The sequence below is a fragment of the Sus scrofa genome, chromosome 14 (assembly GCF_000003025.6).
Source record: "Sus scrofa isolate TJ Tabasco breed Duroc chromosome 14, Sscrofa11.1, whole genome shotgun sequence".
In the NCBI taxonomy this organism is placed as follows: Eukaryota; Metazoa; Chordata; class Mammalia; order Artiodactyla; family Suidae; genus Sus; species Sus scrofa.
The window spans coordinates 49,562,970-49,585,140 of record NC_010456.5 but is presented as its reverse complement, the minus strand read 5'-3'; the positions used below and the strand labels follow the sequence as shown (position 1 = coordinate 49,585,140).

General features: G+C 52.8%; 1 protein-coding gene across 3 annotated transcripts; it reads left to right on the top strand.

The window, feature by feature from the left end:
* Positions 90-13,110, top strand: GUCD1 (guanylyl cyclase domain containing 1). Of its 3 annotated transcripts, none has more exons than XM_013983107.2 (6): positions 90-296; positions 4,499-4,583; positions 5,668-5,833; positions 7,187-7,278; positions 9,461-9,573; positions 10,085-13,110. In XM_013983107.2, exons 1-6 carry the CDS (start codon positions 254-256, stop codon positions 10,174-10,176), a joined length of 591 nt encoding a protein of 196 aa, XP_013838561.1. In that variant the 5' UTR covers positions 90-253; the 3' UTR covers positions 10,177-13,110. The 3 variants fall into 3 exon arrangements, with proteins under 3 accessions (XP_013838561.1, NP_001230431.1, XP_005670938.1); NM_001243502.1 differs by having other exon boundaries at positions 141-296; positions 9,332-9,573; positions 10,085-10,230; XM_005670881.3 differs by lacking the exon at positions 90-296 and adding an exon at positions 334-3,249 and having other exon boundaries at positions 9,332-9,573.

Here is a 22,171-nt window from a genome sequence, read left to right as displayed (position 1 = left end):
AGGGCTTGAGGGCCAGAGGAGGCGGGGGCGGGCCGGGGCGGGGCCCAGGGCGGACGGGGCGGGCCAAGGCCTGGAAGGGCCGGGGCGGGGCTTGGGGCGGCCCAGCTGCCGCCTCCCCTTCTCCCCACCGTGCTGGCAGTGGCGGTGGCGGCCCAGGAACCCGGGGACTAGCGGCCCCGCTCCCGCCCCAGACGAGGCCGAAGCTGCAGCCGGCGCCGGGCCGGGGCCATGGGAGCCCCGCGCCGCCCACGTCATGAGGACGGAGGGGGAGGCATCGGGGCCGCCGCTCGAGCCCGGTCAGTGCTCCCTGAGGGCTTAGCCCTCATCCAGGGGAACAGGGGGGCCCACCCTAGCAGCGGTCAGGGTCCGGCCGCGTGACCTTGGACCGACGGCCGCCATGTCCTAGGCTGTAGAGCTTTGAGTGAAGTCTGGCCAGGTGTACACCCCGCCTTGGCTCCCGCAGCGCCAACCGCGGTCTGCTGGGGTTTCCTGATACTCCCAGGGCTGGAACCCCAGGCAGCTCTGATGGCGGTCTTGGTGGGAGGGTCCTGGTTGAGAGGCTGGGGCGGCAGCTTCCCCAGAAGCGAAAAGTCCTGCTGAAGCTGCCGTGAGAGATCCTGTCCCCTCGGGGAACTGAGGCCTAGAAGGGCAGGGAACTGGCAGGGAGCATAGAGCAATGGGGGAGGCCCCCCCCCCCGGCCTCCCAGACTCAGTGTTTTGTCTTGCTAGAGTTCTTCACTCTAGTTCCTTATGTCCCAGGTGGCCTGTGTTCCCTTGCAGGCAGAAACCAAAACTCAGGTTGTGTGTGAACCTCGGTTTGCTTTGCTAAATTGGGGAGGGAGAGAGCAGTAATTCCTGCTCTGGTTAAGGCACAGGGTTGGTGAGAAAGGAAGTGCTGGTAAACTCTAAAGTGAGGTCCCAGCTCCTGGGAGAAGTCAAGAGCATGTGGGAGCCTGACCCTAAGGAATCAGCAGGATACTGACTGTGACTGCAGCAAGGAGTAGGGTCTGGAGTTACCCGGGGATTGGCCTCCCTAATCCTCTAATTATCTAATTCTGTGATCTTGGACCAGACACTTGCATGTTCTGAGCCTCACTCAGGGAAGTAATGACTCATATTTACAGTGAGCTTTCTATGGGCAGATACTCTGCTAAATTGTTCACATTCAGACTCTCATTAATCCTCATAACGACTTCCTGAAGTCAGTTACCATTGTTATTTGCACTTTGGGAAATGAGCAGACTGAGGTTGAGAGTGATTAAGTATTCAGGGCCTGTGAGCCACCTTCCTTCCTTGGCAACAGCTGCCAACTGAAGCCAGGCCAGCACCTTCCAGGCAGACCCTAGCTCTCAGCCTCTTGGCTCCACAGGCATCAATGTCTAGCAGCAGCTTTGAACTTGGAAGGCCTCCTCTACCCTTATCACCTCCCATAGGAGTACCTCTGAGTCCCTGTGGGCCATCTGGCCTGTGCCAAGACTGGGGATGGTCATGTAGGGATGTTTAGCTCTCAGGAGGTGGAGGGGAGGCAGGATCAAATGGTTCTAGAGATCAGGGTAAGAAGAGGAGGGGCAGAGTCCCCAAGAGCAGGGGTCCTGTGCTACACTGACAGTTGGCCATAGAGGATGCACAGACAGTGTCAAAGCTTGGCCAGAGATAGCCTAGCCAGGCAGTGCCAGAGCCCCAGCCACAGAGTGAGGAGGGAGCTGTGAACGGAGGGCCACAGGCCAGAAGTCAGGGGAAAGGCGAACATAGCGGTGACAAGTAGCCCAGGGCATCTCAGAGGATAAGGCCTTTTGGGGGAAAAAATGCCTTCCATGCACCATTCAAGCAGGTCTGTGTGCCTCCGGTGGTCTGAGGGCTAGGAGGAGGCAAATGCAATCCTCTGCCTGCCTGCCACCGAGGACTTCTCAGTTTGTGCAGTGGGGAAGGCAGACAGCACCTCGAATCCCACATGCTGAGGGCCTCAGAGAGGGAAAGACACCAGAGCATTTGGAGGTTCAGAGATGGTTCAAGACACCCTTGCAGATAAGGGATATGCAAATACAAGGGCTGGGGAGTAAACAGCTGTGTAGAGAAAAATAACAGGCAGTTGTAGCTACAGCCAGGGATTCTTGAAGAGGAAGGCATCCACAGTAAGGGGACAGTGCCCTGCTGAGACCTCTCCCTGCACTCCGTCAGTAGGGGGATTACTTTAGGACATGAACACCTACGGGGTAGGGCTTGGGTCTCAGCACTTGTAGCGTCCCCAGAGCCTGACACACAGTGGGTGCTTAATAAGCTCACTTCTTCCAGCAAATGTCTAGCAAGTTACTGCTAAGCATCAGACACTAGGCACTGGGAATAACAGAGAACAAGATTAGCAAGTTCTGGAATTCCTGTTGTGGCTCAGTGGTAAAGAGCCCAACTAGTATTCATGAGGATGCGGGTTCCAACCCTGACCTCGCTCAGTGGGTTAAGCTGTGAGCTGTGGTGTAGGTCGCAGATGTGGCTTGGATCCCACATTGCTGTGTCTGTGGCTTAGGCCAGCAGTTACAGCTCCAATTGGACCCATAGCCTGGGAACCTCCATATGCCACAGGTGCAGCCCTTAAAAAAAAAAAAAAAAAAGATTAGCAAGTTCTCTACCATTAGGAAGCTGACAGTCTAGTGGGCTGACAGAGTAGCTTTATTTCATTTTCATGTTTTTGTTGCTTTTGCTCAGTCCTGTGAAAGAAACAAGGAAGTACTGTGAAGGAGGCCCCATCTCCCCAAGGTGTAGTCAGAAAAGTCTCTCAGGAGGAGACTTGAGCTGGGTCCAGAATGACAAAAATGGGGCAGTACTGAGGGGAAAGAGAGCTGCATGGATAAAGGTCCTGGGGTGAGGGCCAAGGTGTGGCAGGGGGGTGGCCAGGCCCCGTAGGCCTTAGTAAGAAGTGCGAACTTTAAGAGCAATGGGAGACTGTGGACAGAAACAGGAAAATGGCTAGGGGACAGAAACTGAGGCAGAAGTCAGGCAGGACTGACCCCCCAGGGCTGAATCCAAGGCAGTGGGCAGAGGCAAATGTTGGAAAGCTTGGAGTGAAGGCCCCAGCTAGGTGGAGGGCAGGGTCACATCAGCACCTGCCAAGGGTTTCACACACATTCTTGTCCCGAGTGCTCACAGCGCCCTACAGGCTGGCATCTGTGAGTGTGTGTTTCACAGAAGCCAAGTGACTCAGCCAGCAAGTGGCCTGCACTTATCCATGCCATCCTGCCTTCAGTGGCCCCACAGGTGAGGTGGAGGGGGAGAGAGGCCAGTCCAGTGCAGCCGAGGGGCAGTCACAGGTCCCTGCCTCGGGGACTGCATGACAGCCCAACAGGGCATGGACCAGCTCAAGGCAAGGGTCTCCTGTGTGAGCCAAAGTGTGAACTTGGGCCTGGTGGGCAGAGTGCAGATCAGGAAAGGCCCCAGAGACCGCTGAGGTGAGGAAGCCCCTGGGCTGAAAGGCTGTCTTAGCACTGAGTGCTCACAGCCAGAGAGTTCTCCTGGTCCCTTAAACTCGGAACTCTGTCTGGATCCACATGATCCCAGCACAGGAGGGTCCTGCAGACTGTGCACCAGCTCACCCTGCCTGGCGCTGCCTACTCTGCTCTGTAAGGCACAGCGCCCCACTTCCCCTTGCCTAGCTCCCTGTTTTCCTCTTACACTTGCTTGGTTTTGCTGCCCACTAGGGCAGGGACCTGTTTGTCACTCACCACAGGTGTCTCTCTGGTTTATATGCCAGGCATTTGCTAGGCTCTTGGGAAATGTTTGTTGATTGAAGGACTGAATCAGACCAAAGTCCCCTACTTTAGAGGTGGCCAGACCCAGTCCACATGAGGAAGTCAGTGCCTAGCCCATGGCCAGCCAGTGGCAGAGTTGGGGCCAGAACGCCCAGGCCAGGCCCTTCTGTTCTGCCTCATGACTTGGCAAAGAGACGGAGAGATCGCCCAGATCACCTGACAGCCCCTCCTCGTGGCTTTGGTGCTCACACTTTGGTGGCCCTGGGGTCCTTGGAGTCATGAACTCAGACATGAATGCCAAGTGGCTCCCGTGTGCCAGCCCTGTCCCTGCCTCCTCAGAACTCCCACTGCAAAGAGGACTGTGAGAACACTTGGTGGGGGCTGGGTGTGATGGGCGGTGTGGAGAAGGAGTTAGCTCAGCCACCAGGGAGGCCAGGAGAGTGCAGGCAGAGGGCACAGGTTTGAAGAGGCCCCAGGGCATAAGGGGTCATACCCAGAGGGCAGCAGCCATGAAGGTGCTGTCCTGAGAGACGTGGGAGCCCACCTGCTGGAAGATTTTGTGTAGAGCTGGCCTGCCCTGAGGGGCGTGTGGGGGAGGTCACTGCTATTGGAAGAATTGTCTAGGGGGCCTGTAAGGCCATGGGCTGGGCCCTGAACAACCCCTGCAGGATCTGGGCAGGAGCTGATGATCGTGGCTCCTGGGGAAGTGGCAGTGTCGGGCACCATGCCAGGGTCTGTGACGCCATGTTTCCATGCAGGGGACTTTGTGCAGCTGCCTGTGCCCATCATCCAGCAGCTCTACCACTGGGACTGCGGCCTGGCCTGTTCCAGGATGGTGCTGCGGTGAGTAGGCAGGCCCAGGCCCTCCCCATCCAGCTGGGGACATGCAGGGAGAGGCCTAGATGAGACTCACTCTCCCTGTGACCGTCCTCACAAGGGGTTTGGGGAGGCCTGGCTTCCATCCAGTCTGCATCACATCTGCAAAGCGAAACGGGGTGGGCCAGGCCTTCCAGGTCCATATGCTGAGAACACAGGGGCCTCTGGGATGGCCTGGCCCACAGAGTGACCCCACAATTGGGACATGGGGTACTCTACCTGCTTGGCCTTGGACTCTTGGGAGGCTGGGTCACTAGGGAGCTGATGAGTGCACTCGGGCTGCATGAATATCACAGGAACCTTGGACCATCAGTGATTTTCTAAGGAGAAGTTTGACCTTGTCAGAGAGTCTTCAGGCAGCAGCCTGGAACTCAGGGCAGCCTCTCCCTTCCCCATGTCACCTCCTGGAATTCCAGACAAGATAGGGTTCAACAAGAGGGTTCTATGCCTAAAACTTAGAAAACCACTGATGTAAGAACCACTGAGGTGGTCCAAGCACTTCATCCTAGAGTTGAAGCTGGTGAGGCTAGAGAGATGGCCACTTGCCCAAAGTCACATGGACAGCAAGAGGTCAGACACAGGGAGTTCTCCTTGTGGCTCAGTAGAAACTAATCTGACTAGTATTCATGAGAATGCGGGTTCAATCCCTGGCCTTCTCAGTGGGTTAAGGATCCAGCATTGCCATGAGCTATGGTGTAGGTTGAAGATGAGAACTCAGATCTGGTGTTGCTGTGGCTGTGGTGTAGGCTGGCAACTACAGCTCTGATTCAACCCCTAGCTGGGGAACTTCCATATGCCACAAGTGCAGCCCTAAAAGCAAAAAAAAAAAAAAAAGGTCAGACACAGAATCCAGGCCCTGGGTTCCAGGGCCAGTGTGGTGCCCCCGGCGACCCCAGGTTGTGCCAGAGCAGGGCGCAGGCAGGGGGTAGGCTCTCATGATGGAGGATGGAGCCTTCCAGGGGCACAGGAGCTCAGAAAGTGGCTGCCCAGCCCTTGGGTGGAAGGTGACCTCAGCTAGCTTCCTTGACTTCAGTGGCCCATCTGCCCACAGGTACCTGGGCCAGCTGGACGACAGTGAGTTTGAGAGTGCCCTGCAGGAGCTGCGACTAACCAGGAGCATCTGGACCATCGACCTGGCCTACCTGATGCGCCACTTTGGCGTGAGGCACCGCTTCTGCACCCAGACACTGGGTGTGGACAAGGGCTATAAGAACCAGGTGGGCACCAGCCACTGGGCTTGACCAGGTGCAGTTATGGGAAGAGGGTGTGGCCAAGGGGTGGATTCCCAGGTGCATACATGTGTGTGGAAACCAGGGCAGTGGCAGACACACTGTAGGCAGGACCTATGAGCGATCAGAACAGGTGACCTTGGGTCGCAGTGCTCAGAGGATTTGAGTGGTGAGCTAGGTCATTCCCGAGACCTGCCATCTACCTTTGACAGGACCTGACCACATGCAGAGGAACTGTCAGGCCACCTTCCTGCATCCCAGCAGGGGCAGGGCCTGGCCTCAGGCACACCCTTCCCTCCTCTGGCCACCAAGCTGACTCGTTGGTGTTCTAGAAGAAAATCCAATATACTGTCTTTTTGTTTTTGTTTTGTTTTTAAAGAATGCATGGAGTTCCCATCATGACTTAGCAGTAACCAATCTGATTAGCACCCCTGAGGACATGGGTTCGATCCCCTGCCTCACTCAGTGGGTTAAGAATCTGGCGTTGCTGTGAGCTGTGGTGTAGGTCACAGACACAGCTCGGATCTGGTGTTGCTGTGGCTGTGGTGTAGGCCGGTAGCAACAGCTCCGATTGGACTCCTAGCCTGGGAACCTCCATATGCCTTGGGTGCGGCCCTAAAAAGGCAAAAAAAGAGAATACCTGTGTAGCCTTGCCAGTACACAGTGTGTTCCTCTCCCCGCATGGCTCAAGCTGGTCTGCCATCCTCCTGCAGAGGCAGATATTGGCCAGGCTCTGAAACCTGGTGAGCAGAGTGGCTGCTGGCCTCCTTGGCAGGAGGGTTGTTGCACGATGGCCAGTGCCAGTCAGCCCAACTCTCCTTTGAACCTTCCAGGAACAAAGGCTCATGGATCTGGCTTGGTTAGTGTGGCCAAGAGGCAAAGAAAAGGGCCCAAGAGCAGGGTCTCTTCTACCGCCCTGGTACACCCCTCATGCCCGCCCCTCGAATCAGGGCTCTGGGCCCCTTAAGGCCTTGTACCAAACCAAGTATGTTCCTCCCCTTGCTAAACCAAGGTGGCCGGACATTCAGGGGTCTCAGCCTCCCCTTTGCACATTTACTCCAGACTTCCAGACTACTGCCTACTGGGGCACACAAGCCCAGGGTGGCTGGCCTTCCCGAGCTGGCTGCCCACCCACATCCCAGGCTGTCCTCCTCATCCTCTGTGTGTTTCCACCAGCCACTCTGCTGGCTCAGGGCAGACAGCTCTTCACCCAGGCAGGCTCTGCCTGCCGTCTCCCTGAGGCCAGACTCCTCTGCCAACCCTAACCTGCCCTTTCCTGCATCCAAGTGGGGAGGGGGTGGCCGGGACAGGTGGCCTCTCCAGCTGCCCTTCTCTCTCCAGTCCTTCTACAGGAAGCACTTCGACACAGAGGAGACCCGGGTGAACCAGCTGTTTGCACAGGCCAAGGCCTGCAAGGTGCTGGTGGAGAAACGGTGAGCCCACCTGCACCCTGACCTTCTTTGCACCCTGCTCACCCATAGACCTGCCGTGGGGGAGACCTCGGGCTAACATACAGGAGAGGCTGGGAGTCAGGCAGAACTGGAGCTCCAGTTACCAGCTGGCCATAGGCACTGACTTGTGCCCCTGAGCCTTAGTTTCTCCATCCACAAGATTGGGACAAATGGGGCTACGTGACCTGCTATACACAAAACTCTGGCCTGGGATAGCTCCTGCATGGGGACTGGAGGTGAGCAAGAGAGGCTCCAGCCAGCCCTCAGGCTGCTCATGATGGTGGCCTGGGACAGAGCACTGGGACCCTAATGAAGGGGTGACAGCCTAAGAAGTATGCTGGCCCAGCCATAGGGTGATGGGGACATCCCAGGATGTGGGCTGTCTAGAGAGACCTGCTACCAGATCCCCCACAGGCTGCTTGGCCTTACGGAGGTCTCTTGATTCTCACCCGTAGGTGGGGTAGGACTCAGGCAGACCCTGAGAGCCACTTGCCCAGATGCAAGAGGCTTCCTTCCCTGTGCTTGCTGCGGGCCCCACACCCAGTCCTGCTGGCTGGGCCCCAGGCGGGCTTCTTTCCAACCATCTGTTTTTACTGTGATGTGATGGAAGCCCACTGGAAACAGGGAAAAAGTCTCCATGTGTCCTCTGGCCATGTGAGCACATATGGGAGGGAAAGGCAGCCAGTGCTTGCATAGTGGCACTTGACAGGTACTGCTCTGCTGAGTGGAGAGCTGGGGCTGTCCCCATCCCTCAGGACACAGAGGACAGGAAAAACAGCATGAGCCGCCCCAGTCACCCCAGAAACTTGGCCGTGCTGTGACCTGGGCCTGGGACTTGCAGTGTCCCTTGGAGCCATGGCTTTTCCTCCTAGCCCTACTCTCACTTCTTTCCTATAATGGGAATCTCACTCTTAACACACACATGGGAACCCAGCCAGCTATCTTGTCTCAAAGACCAAATGTAAAAATGGCAGGTTTCCTTGGCCAAGGCAACAAACCAGATAGCCCCATGACTTGGCATGGCCGGAATTGGGCCAATGGCTAAGGAGGGAGGCCTGGAGTGGGTGAGTGTCCCTGTGGTGAAGATGGTGGTGCCCTGGACCAGGGGATGCCCACTGCCCTTCTCCCCTCTTGCTCTTTCTGGGGCATCAGAGGGGGCAGTGCCTAAGACCCTGGAGCAGCTGCCTCACCAGAGGGTTCCCCAGAAGGGCTGAAGACCACCCTTTCCTGGGCAGCCCCTTCTGCCATGAGGAGTCTTACAAAGAAAGAAAAATAACCCTTTCAGACACACATTTGGTTCTGAAACTGGCAAAACTATGCTTGGCTCAGATTTGGGGAAGGTGGACCAAGAGTTTGCAAAGTAAATCACACATGATTTGGGGTGAAACACCAAGGAAGGGGGTGCTTGGCAAAAAGAATTCACCAACTAGGAGTTGCCGTCATGACTCAGCAGTTAACGAACCCGACTAGCATCCATGAGGTTGCAAGTTTGATCTCTGGCCTCGCTCAGTGGGTTAAGGATCTGGCGTTGCAGTGAGCTGTGGTGTAGGTTGCAGACTCGGCTTGGATCCTGTGTTGCTGTGGCTGTGGAGTAGGCCAGTGGCTACAGCTCTGATTTGACCCCTAGCCTGGGAACCTCCATATGCCAAGGGAAGCAGCCCTAGAAAGACAAAAAAAAAAAAAAAAAAAAAAAAGAATTCACCAGCTAAGTCAAGAGGTGGGGTGCTGTTGTAGGGTCCCTTGATGGGGGCCCATCAGGAACTGATCTCCTGTCACCCTGTGAAGGGCCTGATGGGGTCAGCTTAGCCTGGGCACACTTAGAGCCCCCCAACCCTGATCCTGTGCTTGGCCCCCAGCTGAGCCTGGGCCACTGTGACAAAGACAGATGTTGCCACCTGCAGGGAGCTCAGGGCAGACATGAGCCATGCCCCCTAGCTCTGTGACACAGGGCAGAATAGGGGTGTGAGTGGGGGGTCCTCTTGAGGGATGGGGAGTGGGGCCCAGCGGTGCCAGCTGACCATCCTCCCACCCACAGCACCGTGAGTGTTCAGGACATCCAGGCACACCTGGCACAGGGCCACGTGGCTATTGTGTTGGTGAATTCGGGGGTGCTGCACTGTGACCTCTGCTCCAGCCCCGTCAAGTACTGCTGCTTTGCCCCCAGTGGCCACCGCTGCTTCTGCCGCAGCCCCGACTACCAAGGCCACTTCATCGTGCTACGCGGCTACAACCGGGCCACCAGCTGCATCTTCTACAACAACCCAGCCTACGCCGACCGTAAGTGTGGCAGGCAGGGTGTGAATGGGGCGGGCCCCTGCCTTTCCCCTCCCCCTGCCCACTCCTCATTCAACCTGGTGTGGCCAAGACTCCCTCTCCACCTTCTCCCCATGGCCCCTGATCCCCTGGGCTCCCTCAGCCAGGCCACCCACCTGGGGCCATGGCAGCCTCCTCTGTCTCCTAGGCATCATCAGGCTTGGCCACCTCCTTCCCCCAGGCCAGACCCAGGCTAGTGCCTAGCACCCCTACTGCCTCTGCTGCATCCCCACGCCACCTGTCTCCCCAGGGCCTGCCCCCGGGACAGCCCACACACTTGTCAGAAAGGAGAATCTGCCCAGTACCCGACCTACCCAGGGCTCCCCTGACCCTGGCCTGAGTCGGGGACCACCCTGATTCCCACAGGCCGCAATAGGCAAGAAGGGTTGCAGGCAGGTGGGCCGTGGCTGCCCTGGGCACCTGTGAGGCAGGTGCTCCTGCACTGCTGACCCCGCCCTGCCCTTCGGCCCAGCAGGAATGTGCAGCACCAGCATCAGTAACTTTGAGGAGGCCAGAACCAGCTACGGCACAGACGAGGACATCCTCTTTGTCTACTTGGACAGCTGACAGCAGGAGCCTGGTGTGCCCAGGCCCTCGGACCCTGTCCCTCCCAGCTGGGCCTACTCAGGAGGCCCTGGACCAGGTGACAACACCCGGGGAGCTCTAGGAGGCCCTGGCCTACCGCCTTAGCCCCTGGTGCCACATGGTCGTGCTACCTACCTGCACACCTGCTGGTTGCTGGAGGCATCCTCACACCATCTGAACAGAGCCTCCCCCAGGACCCCAAGGGGGACTCCAGCAGTGCCCAAGGGACATCCACCCCCTTGGGCACCCGTTGCCTGCAAGCCGGACGCAGAGCAGGGGGAGAAGCCTGAGCCCATCTCCCTGCAGACCTGGTGACTGAGCCCTGGAGACACATGTTGCTGGTCTGTTTGTTTGGAGACTGTAGCGACCTGGGCCCCAGGGGCTGCAGAAGTACTGCCCCACCCTCCACCTCCACCCCAAGGCTTGGGTGGATGGCGCCTCCCAGTGGATGCAGTTCCTGTGGCTGGTTGCAAGGCCTCCAGCCCCTATGGAAGGTTGGGCCTCAGACAGAAAGGACTCTGCTGCCCTTCCTGGGCACCCCAGCTCTATAGGGTGGAAACCTGGGATGTGGGCAATACTCAGGAACTGGCCTGAGGGCGGGGAACAGCCGCCTGGGCCCAAAGCTCCCCCAGCCACGAGGCCTTTTGCAACTGGCCTAAGTCCCCATAGTGGGGCCTGCCTCAGTGCAGGGCGCCCCAGGGGTCAGGGTCAGGTGCTGGGCCCTGGGCCCACCCACGCGCCTGGTCCATGGCCAAGGGCAGTCTCTGGCCTCCACCACCCTCCCTGGTGTTCACACCAGCACCTTTTGCACAGAATATTGGGTCTCTTCTGTCTTGATGGAGAAGGGTGTTGCCTGCTCAGGATCACAAGGCATGGCACCACAGCATGGACTAGAACTGTTTCCTTTTTCTGTCTTTCTTTGGGGGGAGGGTGGTTTTTGAGATTTAAGTTTTCACTTTATGGGGTTGAGACTCAGCCTCAAGTAGGACAATAATAGTAAGATTGCAGGTACTTTGGAACCACTGACACCTCTTCATGGGGCGGATAAGCTAATCCACATTCTCTTTCAAAAAGAAGGAGACTTGTGGCCAGCAGGCTGAGTGCCAGGGCCCCTCACCTTTTGGGCAGAATCCAGCCCAGGGTGCTGGTGGAGGTGGGTCTTGAACCCAGGTCTGTACCTGAAAAATAAGGGAGATGGATCATTGCCAGTAGGGCTTGGGATACCCAACCCTCCTGGGTTGCCTCTGGCTAGTGGTGCAGGGGTGTCCCAGCAGCCATCCTGCCCCAGCACCTTGCGTCTTGGGTCTTCCAGGCCCTCAGCATGACACGGTGGCAACTGCTGTACCTGCCCCGACTGTAGACCACTTAGACGACTCAGCATTTTCCCCACCTGCCCCTCTGGGCTGGTGCTGCTCCAGGGCCAGGGGGGTGGAGGGCTGGGCTCTGCTGACCAGGGCCGCGCTGCCCCTTGACACCAGGCAGCCTTGACCAAGGGTGTCAGAGGCTAGTGCTGCCTTGAGGCTGGTCTTGTCTCCGTTGCCTTAATGCTGGGTGGCTCAAGGTCCCACCATCAGGAGTACGTGCCGCAGCTGTGGGGTTTGGGTGTTCTCAGGAGGATCCAGGTAAAACTGGTGAGAACTGCTGCATCAAGGGGAACAGAGAGAAAGTGATAGTGTGAGTGAGGCCTAGCACACTGCTAGGGGGCTGTTACAGCACCGCAGACTAGCATGCAGACATGTTACTCCCTGGGCTTGCACGAGGGCTGTCCAGGCAAGCCACGGGTCAGAGGTCACCCACCTGAGACTTGAGAGCTGCCTGCCCCTGGGGTGGTACCGTCTGGCTGGGGAGGGTGACAGAGGCAGGATGCAAACCTGTGTCGAGTTCCTGCATAAATTTTGGAAAGGGGGGTAGAGATGGAGCCCAGGTAGCAGGAACTCCACCTACAGCAGTAGGCACTATGACCCCTGGAGGGCCCAGTGCAGCCCCAGGCCACAACTGGACAGCTGGCTCTCTTTGCTCCAGCCACATGGGACAAAAGGGATCTTTTGCATTGCAGAGATTTTATACATAAATATATTTTGTTTGTAATGAGCCATTCTCAATAAACGTTCTCACTGCAGACGATGGCATTCTCTGGCCTGCCTCTGCATTCTTGTCTCCTCCTGAATTGTGGGCACAGGAGCCGGAGTCCTTGACTGCCCCCCGCAGGTTGAGCTGGGGCTGGAATCGTTTTCTGCTCCCCAGGCCTGCATCTCTCCAGTGCTGCAGAGGCCCAGGCAGGTGGTGCTGGAGCTTGAAGGCCCTGGAGCTCAGCTTGACCTTGACTGTGGTTCTTGGAGATGGCATGGAAGACAATCTGGGGGGTGATGGGGGAGAAGTGGGGGGGACATAGACCCATGGAAGGAAACAGAGTGGGAGTCCTGGGAACAGGACTCTAGGCCTCCCTGCACCCCCACCCTTATCTGCTAGCTGTTGGGCTCTTCTGTATTCCACTTGATGAGAAGGCTATTCTGCAAAGAAAGTGTTTGGAAATCCTGCCTTATCTGGCAAGTCAGACCTGCTTGGTCTTCCTGGGAGCTGACAGCCTGGGCCCTAGGCCGGTGGTCTGACCCTGGCCAACAGCTGCCTGGCCCTCCCCAAGCCCTGCACTGTGGGGACAGATGAGCAGGAGTTCTGACTGGGGCCTCCAAACTGGAGAGCAGCCCTGAATGCAACTGTGGGAGGAAAATGACAGAATGAGGGAGGTGTTAAAGCAGGAAGGACAAAAGTGGGTGAGGCTGGAGTTTCCTGGTGGTTCAGCAGGTTAAGAATCCATCATTGTCACTACTGCGGCTCAGGGCATTGCTCTGGCTTGGGTTCAGTCCTTGTCCTGGGAACTTTGGCATGCTGTGGGCTCAGCAAAAAAAAAAAAAAAAAGTAGGTGGGGTGATGAGTCCTGAGTATGTTGCCCACAGCATGCAGGGTGGGGATAGTTGGGGATGGGCTAAGGGCTCCTAGGAGGGGCCCCAATGGGGGCCAAGGGGCAAGACCAAAGCAGAAGTCTGGATGTGGCTGAGCTGGTGCCTTTGGCCCAGGGTCACTCTTGGGGTTTGGGGAGGGTCTCTTAAGCTGTCGGCTGGGGTTGCAGTCACCTCAAGGCTCAGCTGGGGCTGGAGCATCCAAGTTCACTCTTAGGGCCAGTGGCCAGGCTGCCTGGATGTCCTCATGTGAGAGATGGTAATAGGAGGGGGAAGAGTGAACATGAACACCAGGAGGCAAGGATCATGAGAGGTCTGATGGGTCCATTTTTTACAATCTCAGAAGAGGGCTAGGCATTCTTGGGGACCATCCTATCTAGTGTGTTCTGAGGCGTGCCCTTCAGCATGCCAACTGTGAGAAGTTCTATGTGACAGGGCACCATGGTCAGATCAGCTTGCTAAACACAGCAGGGTATGCTCCCCACACCCCCTCCCCAGAGATTTTGATGCACAGAAAAGGCTCTGTATAACTTTGCAGCCAGGGTAAGGGGACCGCATTCATTTAGGGTTTCCCCCAAACAACTTAGCCGCAGAGCTTGTTTCTGTGTAACACTAGTATTCCGTGAAATGCGGTGACCCTAGGTAACCACTGGTCTAGTCCAGCGGGAACACTGCAGCCTGGAGAGGGGACCAACTGGCTACAGGCCATCACCCAACGAGCTACAGACAGAGCTTGACCAAAGCCCATCATGACTGCTGCTTTCCCAACCCTCGGCCCAGGCTATGGTCAGAAGCAATGCCCATGCCCCTGCAGGAGTTAGCCAGGGGAGTGGGGTCAGGAAGCGACTCTCAGTGCTAGGGCCAGAGCTGGGCTCTGCTCCCCTAGGCCTGCCTCCAGGTAGGAAGCCTGGCATGGGGCCCCAACGCCCTGGAGGGGCATGGAGCCTGCCTGTTCTCCTTACTGACTTGCCTTCAGGAGACCTGCCCCGGCCGTAATATCCAGGGACCCACGTCCTGGACTTGCCCTGGCCCCAGAGATACCTCAGACTTACCTGAAAAAACTGGCAGTTCAGTGGCTCAGTGGGTTAAGGATCTGGCATTGTCACTGCTGTGGTTCTCGTCCCTGCTGTGGTACAGGCTCAGTCCCTGGCCTGGGAACTTCTACATGGTGAGGGTGCAGATTGAAAAAACCCAAAACTGGAGTTCCCGCTGTGACTCAGCGGTTAACATGACTAGTATCCATGAGGATGTGGGTTTGATCCCTGGCCTTGCTCACTGTGTTCAGAATCCAGTTGCTATAAACTGTGGCATAGATCACAGATGGGGCTCAGATCCAGTGTTGCTGTGGCTCTGGCATAGGCAGCAGCTGCAGCTCTGATTTGACCCCTAGCCTGGAAACCCATATGCTGCATGTGTGGCCCTAAAAAGAAAACCAAAACCAAAACCAAAACCAAAAAAAAAAAAAAAAAAAAAAAAAAAAAAACACACAAAACTGGCAACTGATCCTCTGGGGGGACATACATCCCCAACTCCATCCACCAAAGCAAAGCCACTAGCTCAATGGTGACCTCAAGTTAACCGGATGGGTCAACTCAGCTGAAACCTGAGGGTGTCCACTGGGCTGCCCTCAGCACAGCCCAGAAGTGAAAATGGGCACGAGTCCCCCTCAGTAGCTAGAAGCCCAGGCCACTCTCTCAGCTCTAGGTCAGTTCTCCACTGGCTAGACCTCGGTGGATTGCTACTGGCTTGGGCTGTTGTTGGTCTGCCACCCAGAAAACCTCACACTGTCCAGATCACTCATACCACTGCCCAAGGCAAGAGCCTGTTCTCTGATGGGATGGACCAAGATAAGGCTGTTGACTGCACCCTGGTGCCACCCAGATTGCCACCCATATTATCACCACGAGTACACGATAACACACCCATCACTGCAGACCAGGCACAAAGAGGAGTGGTTTCCGTAGCAGACACTACTGCTGCACGCCAGAGCTGGGATTCCTGCCGCAGGCTGGTCTGCTGCTTGTGCCAGGAAGGTCCTCTGGCCAGTGCGTGGCCTCAGGTGGCCCCCCTCTGAGCCCCTCACACCGCCAACCTCCTCTGGAGCTCCTTGGGTCCTTAACACTGTTGACACTTTGGAGGGTCTGGAGTTGCTGTTCCAGTCTGATCAGCCAACTTCAGGCACACCATTGCAGCCCCTGAAACTAATCTGTGTGGTGTTTTTGGCTTTCAAAAGCTGATGACAATAGGCAGGTGGTCAAGTTATTCAGTGGACCCTACATACTCCCTGCCATCCATCAGCATTTGACATTGTTCAGCACTGGAATAATGCCTCAAAAATCAATGCAGAGGGAGTTCTCTGTTAGCCCACCGGGTTAAAGACCCAGTGTTGTCACTACTGTGGCTTGAATCACTGTTGTGACATGGGTTTGATCATTGGCCTGGGAATTTCTGCATTCTGCAGGTGTGACCAAAATAAATAAATAAATAAATGCAGAAAGGTTTCTGGCTCTCTGTCCCCAACTGCCTCCTGGTCCACACATTTTTGTCTAACAGTTCAGTCACTGAATGCAGCTATCCCTGGAAAACCCACTTCCGGGACATCTGGATAAAAGTGGTAAGGCAGATATAAGGACCTGTTTCGAAATTTGGGGATTCCGACTTGACAATTCCTGGACACCTTGCTACTTCCTTTGCCCTGAGAGTGGCTCTGGGCCCACATGGTTGGCACAACCTTTCGGGGCACCTAGGAGTTCAAATTTGACTCTGGTTCACTTGGATGTTCCTTTGCACTGGCATTGTCTTAGATCTAAAGGACAACAACCACTTGGGTGAATCCATCGCTCTCAGAGACCCCGCTACGGCATCCTTGCAGGGCAAAGGGGGAAACATACTGGATCTCCCTGCATTTTATAAAAATTCCCTTTTTCCTCTTATACTTGATCCTTCCCAAAAAAAGGTTGGGAAGTTCCTCGTGGTTCAGGGGGTTAAAGATCCAGTTGTTACCGCTGTGGCTCTGGTTACAACTGTGGCTCAGATCTGATCCCTGGCCAGGGAAAATTGGCACGCCGCAGGCACCACCAAAAGAAGAAAATAAAAACACCTGAAAAACAAAAACAAAAGGTTTGGGTCTGAGAAAAAGACAACTGGGGAAAAAAATTAAACAGTGACATTTTAGCTACTGGAATTTCACTATACCAATTTTGGAGATGGAGCAGCAACTTTGGCCCCTAGACAGGGAAGGAACACTTTAGATCCCAGGGGCATTAATCATGAATGAGCTCTGCCTTTCATATTTGGCTTTGGAGGCTTCCTTAGGAACCAAAACTCCCTGCTGCAGCTCTCCTAAGTGTTTGCAAGCACCTTAAATCTGACCGGGTTTTCTTCTTTTTGACCAGATGGCTTTGACTGCAGTGTGATGGCCACTCCTGCTGACCTCACCAGCAGTCTGTAGGGAATGCAGTGAGTATCCTCAGCTCCTGCATTGCCCAGGAAAAATCCTACAGTCCCACCAAATGCCTCCCCAGCTCCTACTCCTTCACTCAACCATCCCATGGGAAGAATGCCCCCAGGGTGGCACTGCAAACAGGATGGACTGGAAAACTGCCTTCAGGCAGTCCTTCCAAGTACAAGGATTAGTCTCAATTATTCAAACTTAACTGAGCATCCAACAGCCTACCAGCTGGCCAGGAGGACATATTGGCGGTGTTATCAACCTCTGTACTGATGAATACTGGTCCCTCTTGGTGACCCCAACAGTTGTAAACAACACTTTCTTTCCAGGGGCACCACGTGTGACCTGATGTCCACACTTGTGTGAATGCCAGGCATTAACATGTGAATCAGTACATGTTCCGCAAAGAAGTTCATTGTGTCCTTTTTTTAGATTAGAACAGATTTTTCTATTTCTGCAAGGATCATTATTGGGATTTTGATAGGGATTGCAATGAATATGGAAACTGCTTGGAGTAGTACCGACATCTTAACAATATTAGGTTTTCCAATCCATGAACATAGGCTGTCTTTCCATTTACTTAGATCTTAATTTCTTTCATCAATGTTTTGTAGCTTTTATTGTAGAATCCATTCACCTTATTTAATTCCTAAGCATTTAATTCTTCTTGATGCTATTGTAAGTGGAATGTTTTCTTTTTTTTTTTTTTTTTTTTTTTGTCTTTTTGCTATTTCTTGGGCCGCTCTCGCGGCATATGGATGTTCCCAGGCTAGGGGTCTAATCGGAGCTGTAGCCACTGGCCTACGCCAGAGCCATAGCAACGCGGGATCCGAGCCGCGTCTGAACCTACACCACAGCTCATGGCAACGCCGGATCTTTAACCCACTGAGCAAGGGCAGGGATCGAACCCGCAACGTCATGGTTCCTAGTCGGATTCGTTAACCACTGCGCCACGACGGGAACTCCTGGAATGTTTTCTTAATCTCCTTTTCAGATTGTTTATTGTTAGTGTGTAGAAATACAACTGATTTTTGTGTGGCGCCTTTGTATCTTGTTGCTTTGCTGAATTCACTTATTCTATTTTTTTTTTTTTTTTTTTTTTGCTGTGCAACCTTTAGGGTTTTCTATATGCAAGATTATGTCATCTGTAAACAGGTAATTTTTTTCAATTATGGATATGTTTATTCATCTAATTGCTCTGGCTATAACTTCCAATACTGTGTTGAATAGAAGTGGAAAAAGTGAGCACAGAGCCTTTCACCATTGAATATATATGTTGTTAGCTGTGGGGTTTTCATATATGGTCTTTATAATATTCATGTAGGTTACTTCAATTCCAAGAATGTTGAGTGGGTTTTTTTTTTTTTCTTTCTTTTTTTTTGACTTTTTAGGGCTGCACCCATGGCATATGGAGGTTCCCAGGCTAGGGGTCTAATCAGAGCTGTAGCGCCGGCCTCCACCACAACCACAGCAACACAGGATCTGAGCCACGTCTGCAACCTACACCACAGCTCATGGCAACGCCAGATTCTTAACTCACTGAGCAAGGCCAGGGATCGAACCCGTAACCTCATGGTTCCTAGTGGGATTCGTTAACCACTGAGCCACGACGGGAACTCCAAATGGGTTTTTTTGTTTGTTTCTCTGTTTTAATCATGAAAGGATTTTCAATTTTGTGAAATGCTTTTTCTACCTCAATTAAGTTGATCATCTGAGATTTTTTTTCCTTCATTCTGTTAATGTGGCATATGACACTGATTTTTTTTTTCCACATAGGATTCCATGGGGTTTAAAAAATTTTTTTAATTATAATTGATTTACAGTGTTCTGTGACATTGATTTTTGTATTTTGGACCATTCTTGCATTCTGGGAATGAATCCCACTTGGTCATAGTGTATAATCTTCTCAATAGGCGGCTGAATTCAGTTTGCTAGTATTGTGTTGAGGATTTTTGCATCAATATTCTAGGGGATACTGGTCTGAAGTTTTGTTTTTAGTATTTTTGGCTTGGGTATCAGGGTAATGTTGGCCTCACAGAAAAGTGCTCCCTCCTCTCCAATTTTTTGGAAGAATGTGAGAAGAACTAGTGTTAGCTCTTCTTTAAATGTTTGATAAAATTAATCAGTGAAGCCAGCAGGTCCAGGGCTTCTATCCACAGAGATGATTTTGATTACTCATTCAGTCTCCTTGCTGATTATAGGTCTACTCAGATTTTCTATTTCTCTGAGACTCAGGCATGGTACATTTTGTATTTCTAGGCATTTGTTCATTTCATCTAGGTATCCAATTTGTTGGCGTACAATCACATTGGTTCTTGACCTCAGGGATTCTCCGGAATTCAAAACTGGGCCCCCTGCACGCAGAGGGCAAGAAGAGACCAAAGAAAGAGACAGACCACTCCAGATGGGTAGGTGGCAGGAGTTCCCGCTGTGGTGCAATGGGATCAGCAGTGTTTCTGGAGCCCTGGTATGCAGGTTCTATTGCCAAGGAGGCACAATGGTTAAGAATCCAGTGTTGTCACAACTGCGGGCTGAGATCCAATTCCTGGCCTGGGAACTACATATGCTAGGGAGTGGCCAAAAAAAGAAAAACAAAAAACCCACAACCCCTCCCCATAAACAGACTGGTTAGTGGCAGTTTTAATAAGAGAACTTACATAGGAAGCTTGTCTTGGGTGACTATAGGACATGCGGATCTCTGCACCCTCCTATTAGAATCTTAAGAGTTTATACAGTGGTCTTGATGAGGTTCAGCCCCAAATACAGTCCAGATGGTCTCAGTAAGAGACTGAGAGTAACACTCTCTGAAGGCTGCATCATGGAAGTAGCTCCTAGTACAGAATAGCAGGCAGATGGACATACCAAGGATCGGGAGGGATTGAGAGCCTCCGATTGCCTGGGTCGAGCTCACAGGACAATGGTCACACCCTCTTTATGACCTCCTCCAACAAATGGTTCATGATCCTCTTTATTTTTGTAGAATCAGTAGTAATATCTCCTCTTTCACTTCTGACTTTAGTAATCTGACTTTAGAAATCTTTTTTTCGTGGAAGTTCCCATGTGGTACAGAGGGTTAAGGATCCAGTGTTGCTACACGTGTGGCTCTGGTTACTGCTGAGGCGCAGGTTTGATTCTGCAGCTCAGCCAAAAAAAAAAAAAAAAAAAAAGAAAAAACAAAAAAGGAATATTTTTTTCGTAGTAAGTCTAGTTAAAGATTTGCCAACTTTGTTAATCTTTCTGAAGAACCAACTTTCAGTTTCATTGGTTCTCTCTCTGTTTTTCTATTATTTTATCTCTGCTCTAATCTTTATTATTTCCTTCCTACAGTTAGCTTTGGGTTCAGGTTGTCCTTCTTTTTCTAGTTCCTTTTCTAGTTGTAGTAAAATTCAATTGCTGCTTTGAGATCTTTCTTTTTTATTTGAAAAAAATTTTTGATTCTTTTTTTTTTCTTTTTTGACCACTCCCATAGCATATGGAAGTTCTCAGGCCGGGGTCAACCCATGCCTCTGCAGCAATCTCCACTGCAGATTCTTTTTTTCTTCTTCTTCTTCTTTTTAAAGTTTTACTGAAGTATAGTTGATTTACAATGTTGGGAGAATTTCTGCCATACAACAAAGTGATTCAATCATATATGCACAGGCGTCCATTCTTTTTCAGATTCTTTTCCCATACAGACCATCACAGAATATTAGGTAGAGTTCCCTGTGCTGTATAGCAGGTCCCTGTTGGCCAGTCATTCCATATAGCACAGTGTGCATATGGATTCCTCACCCACTGCACCACAGTGGAAACTCCTTTTCTAATGTAAGTGTTCACAGCTGTAAACCTCCCTCTGGCACTGCTTTCATTGCATCCTATAAGTTTTGCTATGTTTTGGTTTTGTTTTCATTAGTCTCAAGATATTTTCTAATCTCCTTGATTTTTTTTTTTTTTGGCCACACCCATGGGGTATGTGGCAGTTCCCAGGCCAGGGATCAAACCCTCGCCATAGTAGCAGCCTGAGCCACAGCAGTGACAATGATGGATCCTTAACCCACTGAGCCACCCTTGCTGATTTTTTTTTATCTGTTTGTCATTTAAGAATGTGTGGTTTACGAGTTCCCCTCATGGCTCAGCAGTAATGAATCTGACTAGTATCCATGAGGATGCAGGTTCAATCCCTGGCTCCACTCAGTGGGCTAATGGATCTGCTGTTGCCATGAGCTGTGGTGTAGGTCATAGACACAGCTCAGAGCTGGTGTTGCCATGGCTATGGCATAGGCTGGGAGCTGTAGCTCCATTTTGACCCCTAGCCTGGGAACTTCCATATGCTGTGGGTGCGTCCCTAAAAAAAAAAAGAAAAAAAAAAAAAGAATGTGTGGTTTATCTTCACCTATTTTTGAATTTTCCTTCTGCTAATGATTTCCAGTTTCACTCCACTGTGATCGGAAAAAAAAAATTGTATGATTTCAATCTTAAAATTAACTAAGACTTGTTTTGTGGCCTACCATATAATCTATCCTGGAGGATGCCTCTGCCCTTTTTCCCATTGGGCATACTGTCACTTGGCCCCCCTTTCCTTTGGCCCCCCTGTCCCTCCACAGCCCAGATTCCAGCAGTAAAACCATGGGCTGGCAGGAGTGCTGCCTTGAAGAACTGGAGAGCCTCAAACCCAGGAGGGGTCATCCTTGTCATCCTTGAGCAGACAAGGCTGGGGCTCAGAGGGGTTAGAAGACTTCATCACAGAGCACGTGGGCTGGAGGGCCATGCGCCCTGTATACTGAACTTCTCTCCCATGGCATCAGCAATAATCACACAAAATAAAAATTCCACACCAGGTTCATCCAACAAATGTTTGCTGAGCATCTCCACACTCCAGGCTGGAGTGAGACCCTCAGATGATTCCATCTGTGCTGGGACTATCCACTCCAGGATGGGCCTGACCATTTTGTTTCTGGGCAGTGAGAGGTGTGGATAATCAGATTGTTTCTGGTGAGTCAGCACCTACATCATAAATGCAGCACCTTGTCACCTAAACTGTACCTGCTCCTTTTAGAAACCACAGGCATGGGGTTCCTGCTGTGGCACGAGGGATTGGTGGCATCTTGGGAGCACTGCAATTCAGGTTTGATCCCCAGCCCAGCAAGTGGGTTAAATATTCGGTGTTGTTGCAACTGCAGCTTGGGTTGGAACTATAGCCCAGACTGGATCAGTGGCCTAAGTACTCTATAAGCCGTGGGGCAGTGAAGGAAGGAAGGAAGGAAGGAAAGAAGAAAAGAGAAAAAGAAACCAAGAAACCACAGATGCAAAGGTTTGGACACTGAAGCCTAGACAGAAAATCTCACTGTATCTGTGAGGCTGGATTCTATAACAACGTGCAAAAGGAGTCATTAGGTGACATGAAAAGCCTGGATCTCAGAGACATTAAAGGGGTTTAACACAGAGTTATGGCCAGGCAGCTCCATCTGGTTTACTCATCCCAGGCAGCTGTCCAGGAAGACCCCAGCTCTGACACGGGGCTGTTCATGCAATTTAGCGCTGGGCCTGGGAAGGGATGGGGCTGACTTCTCTGACTGGGAACAGTAAAGGA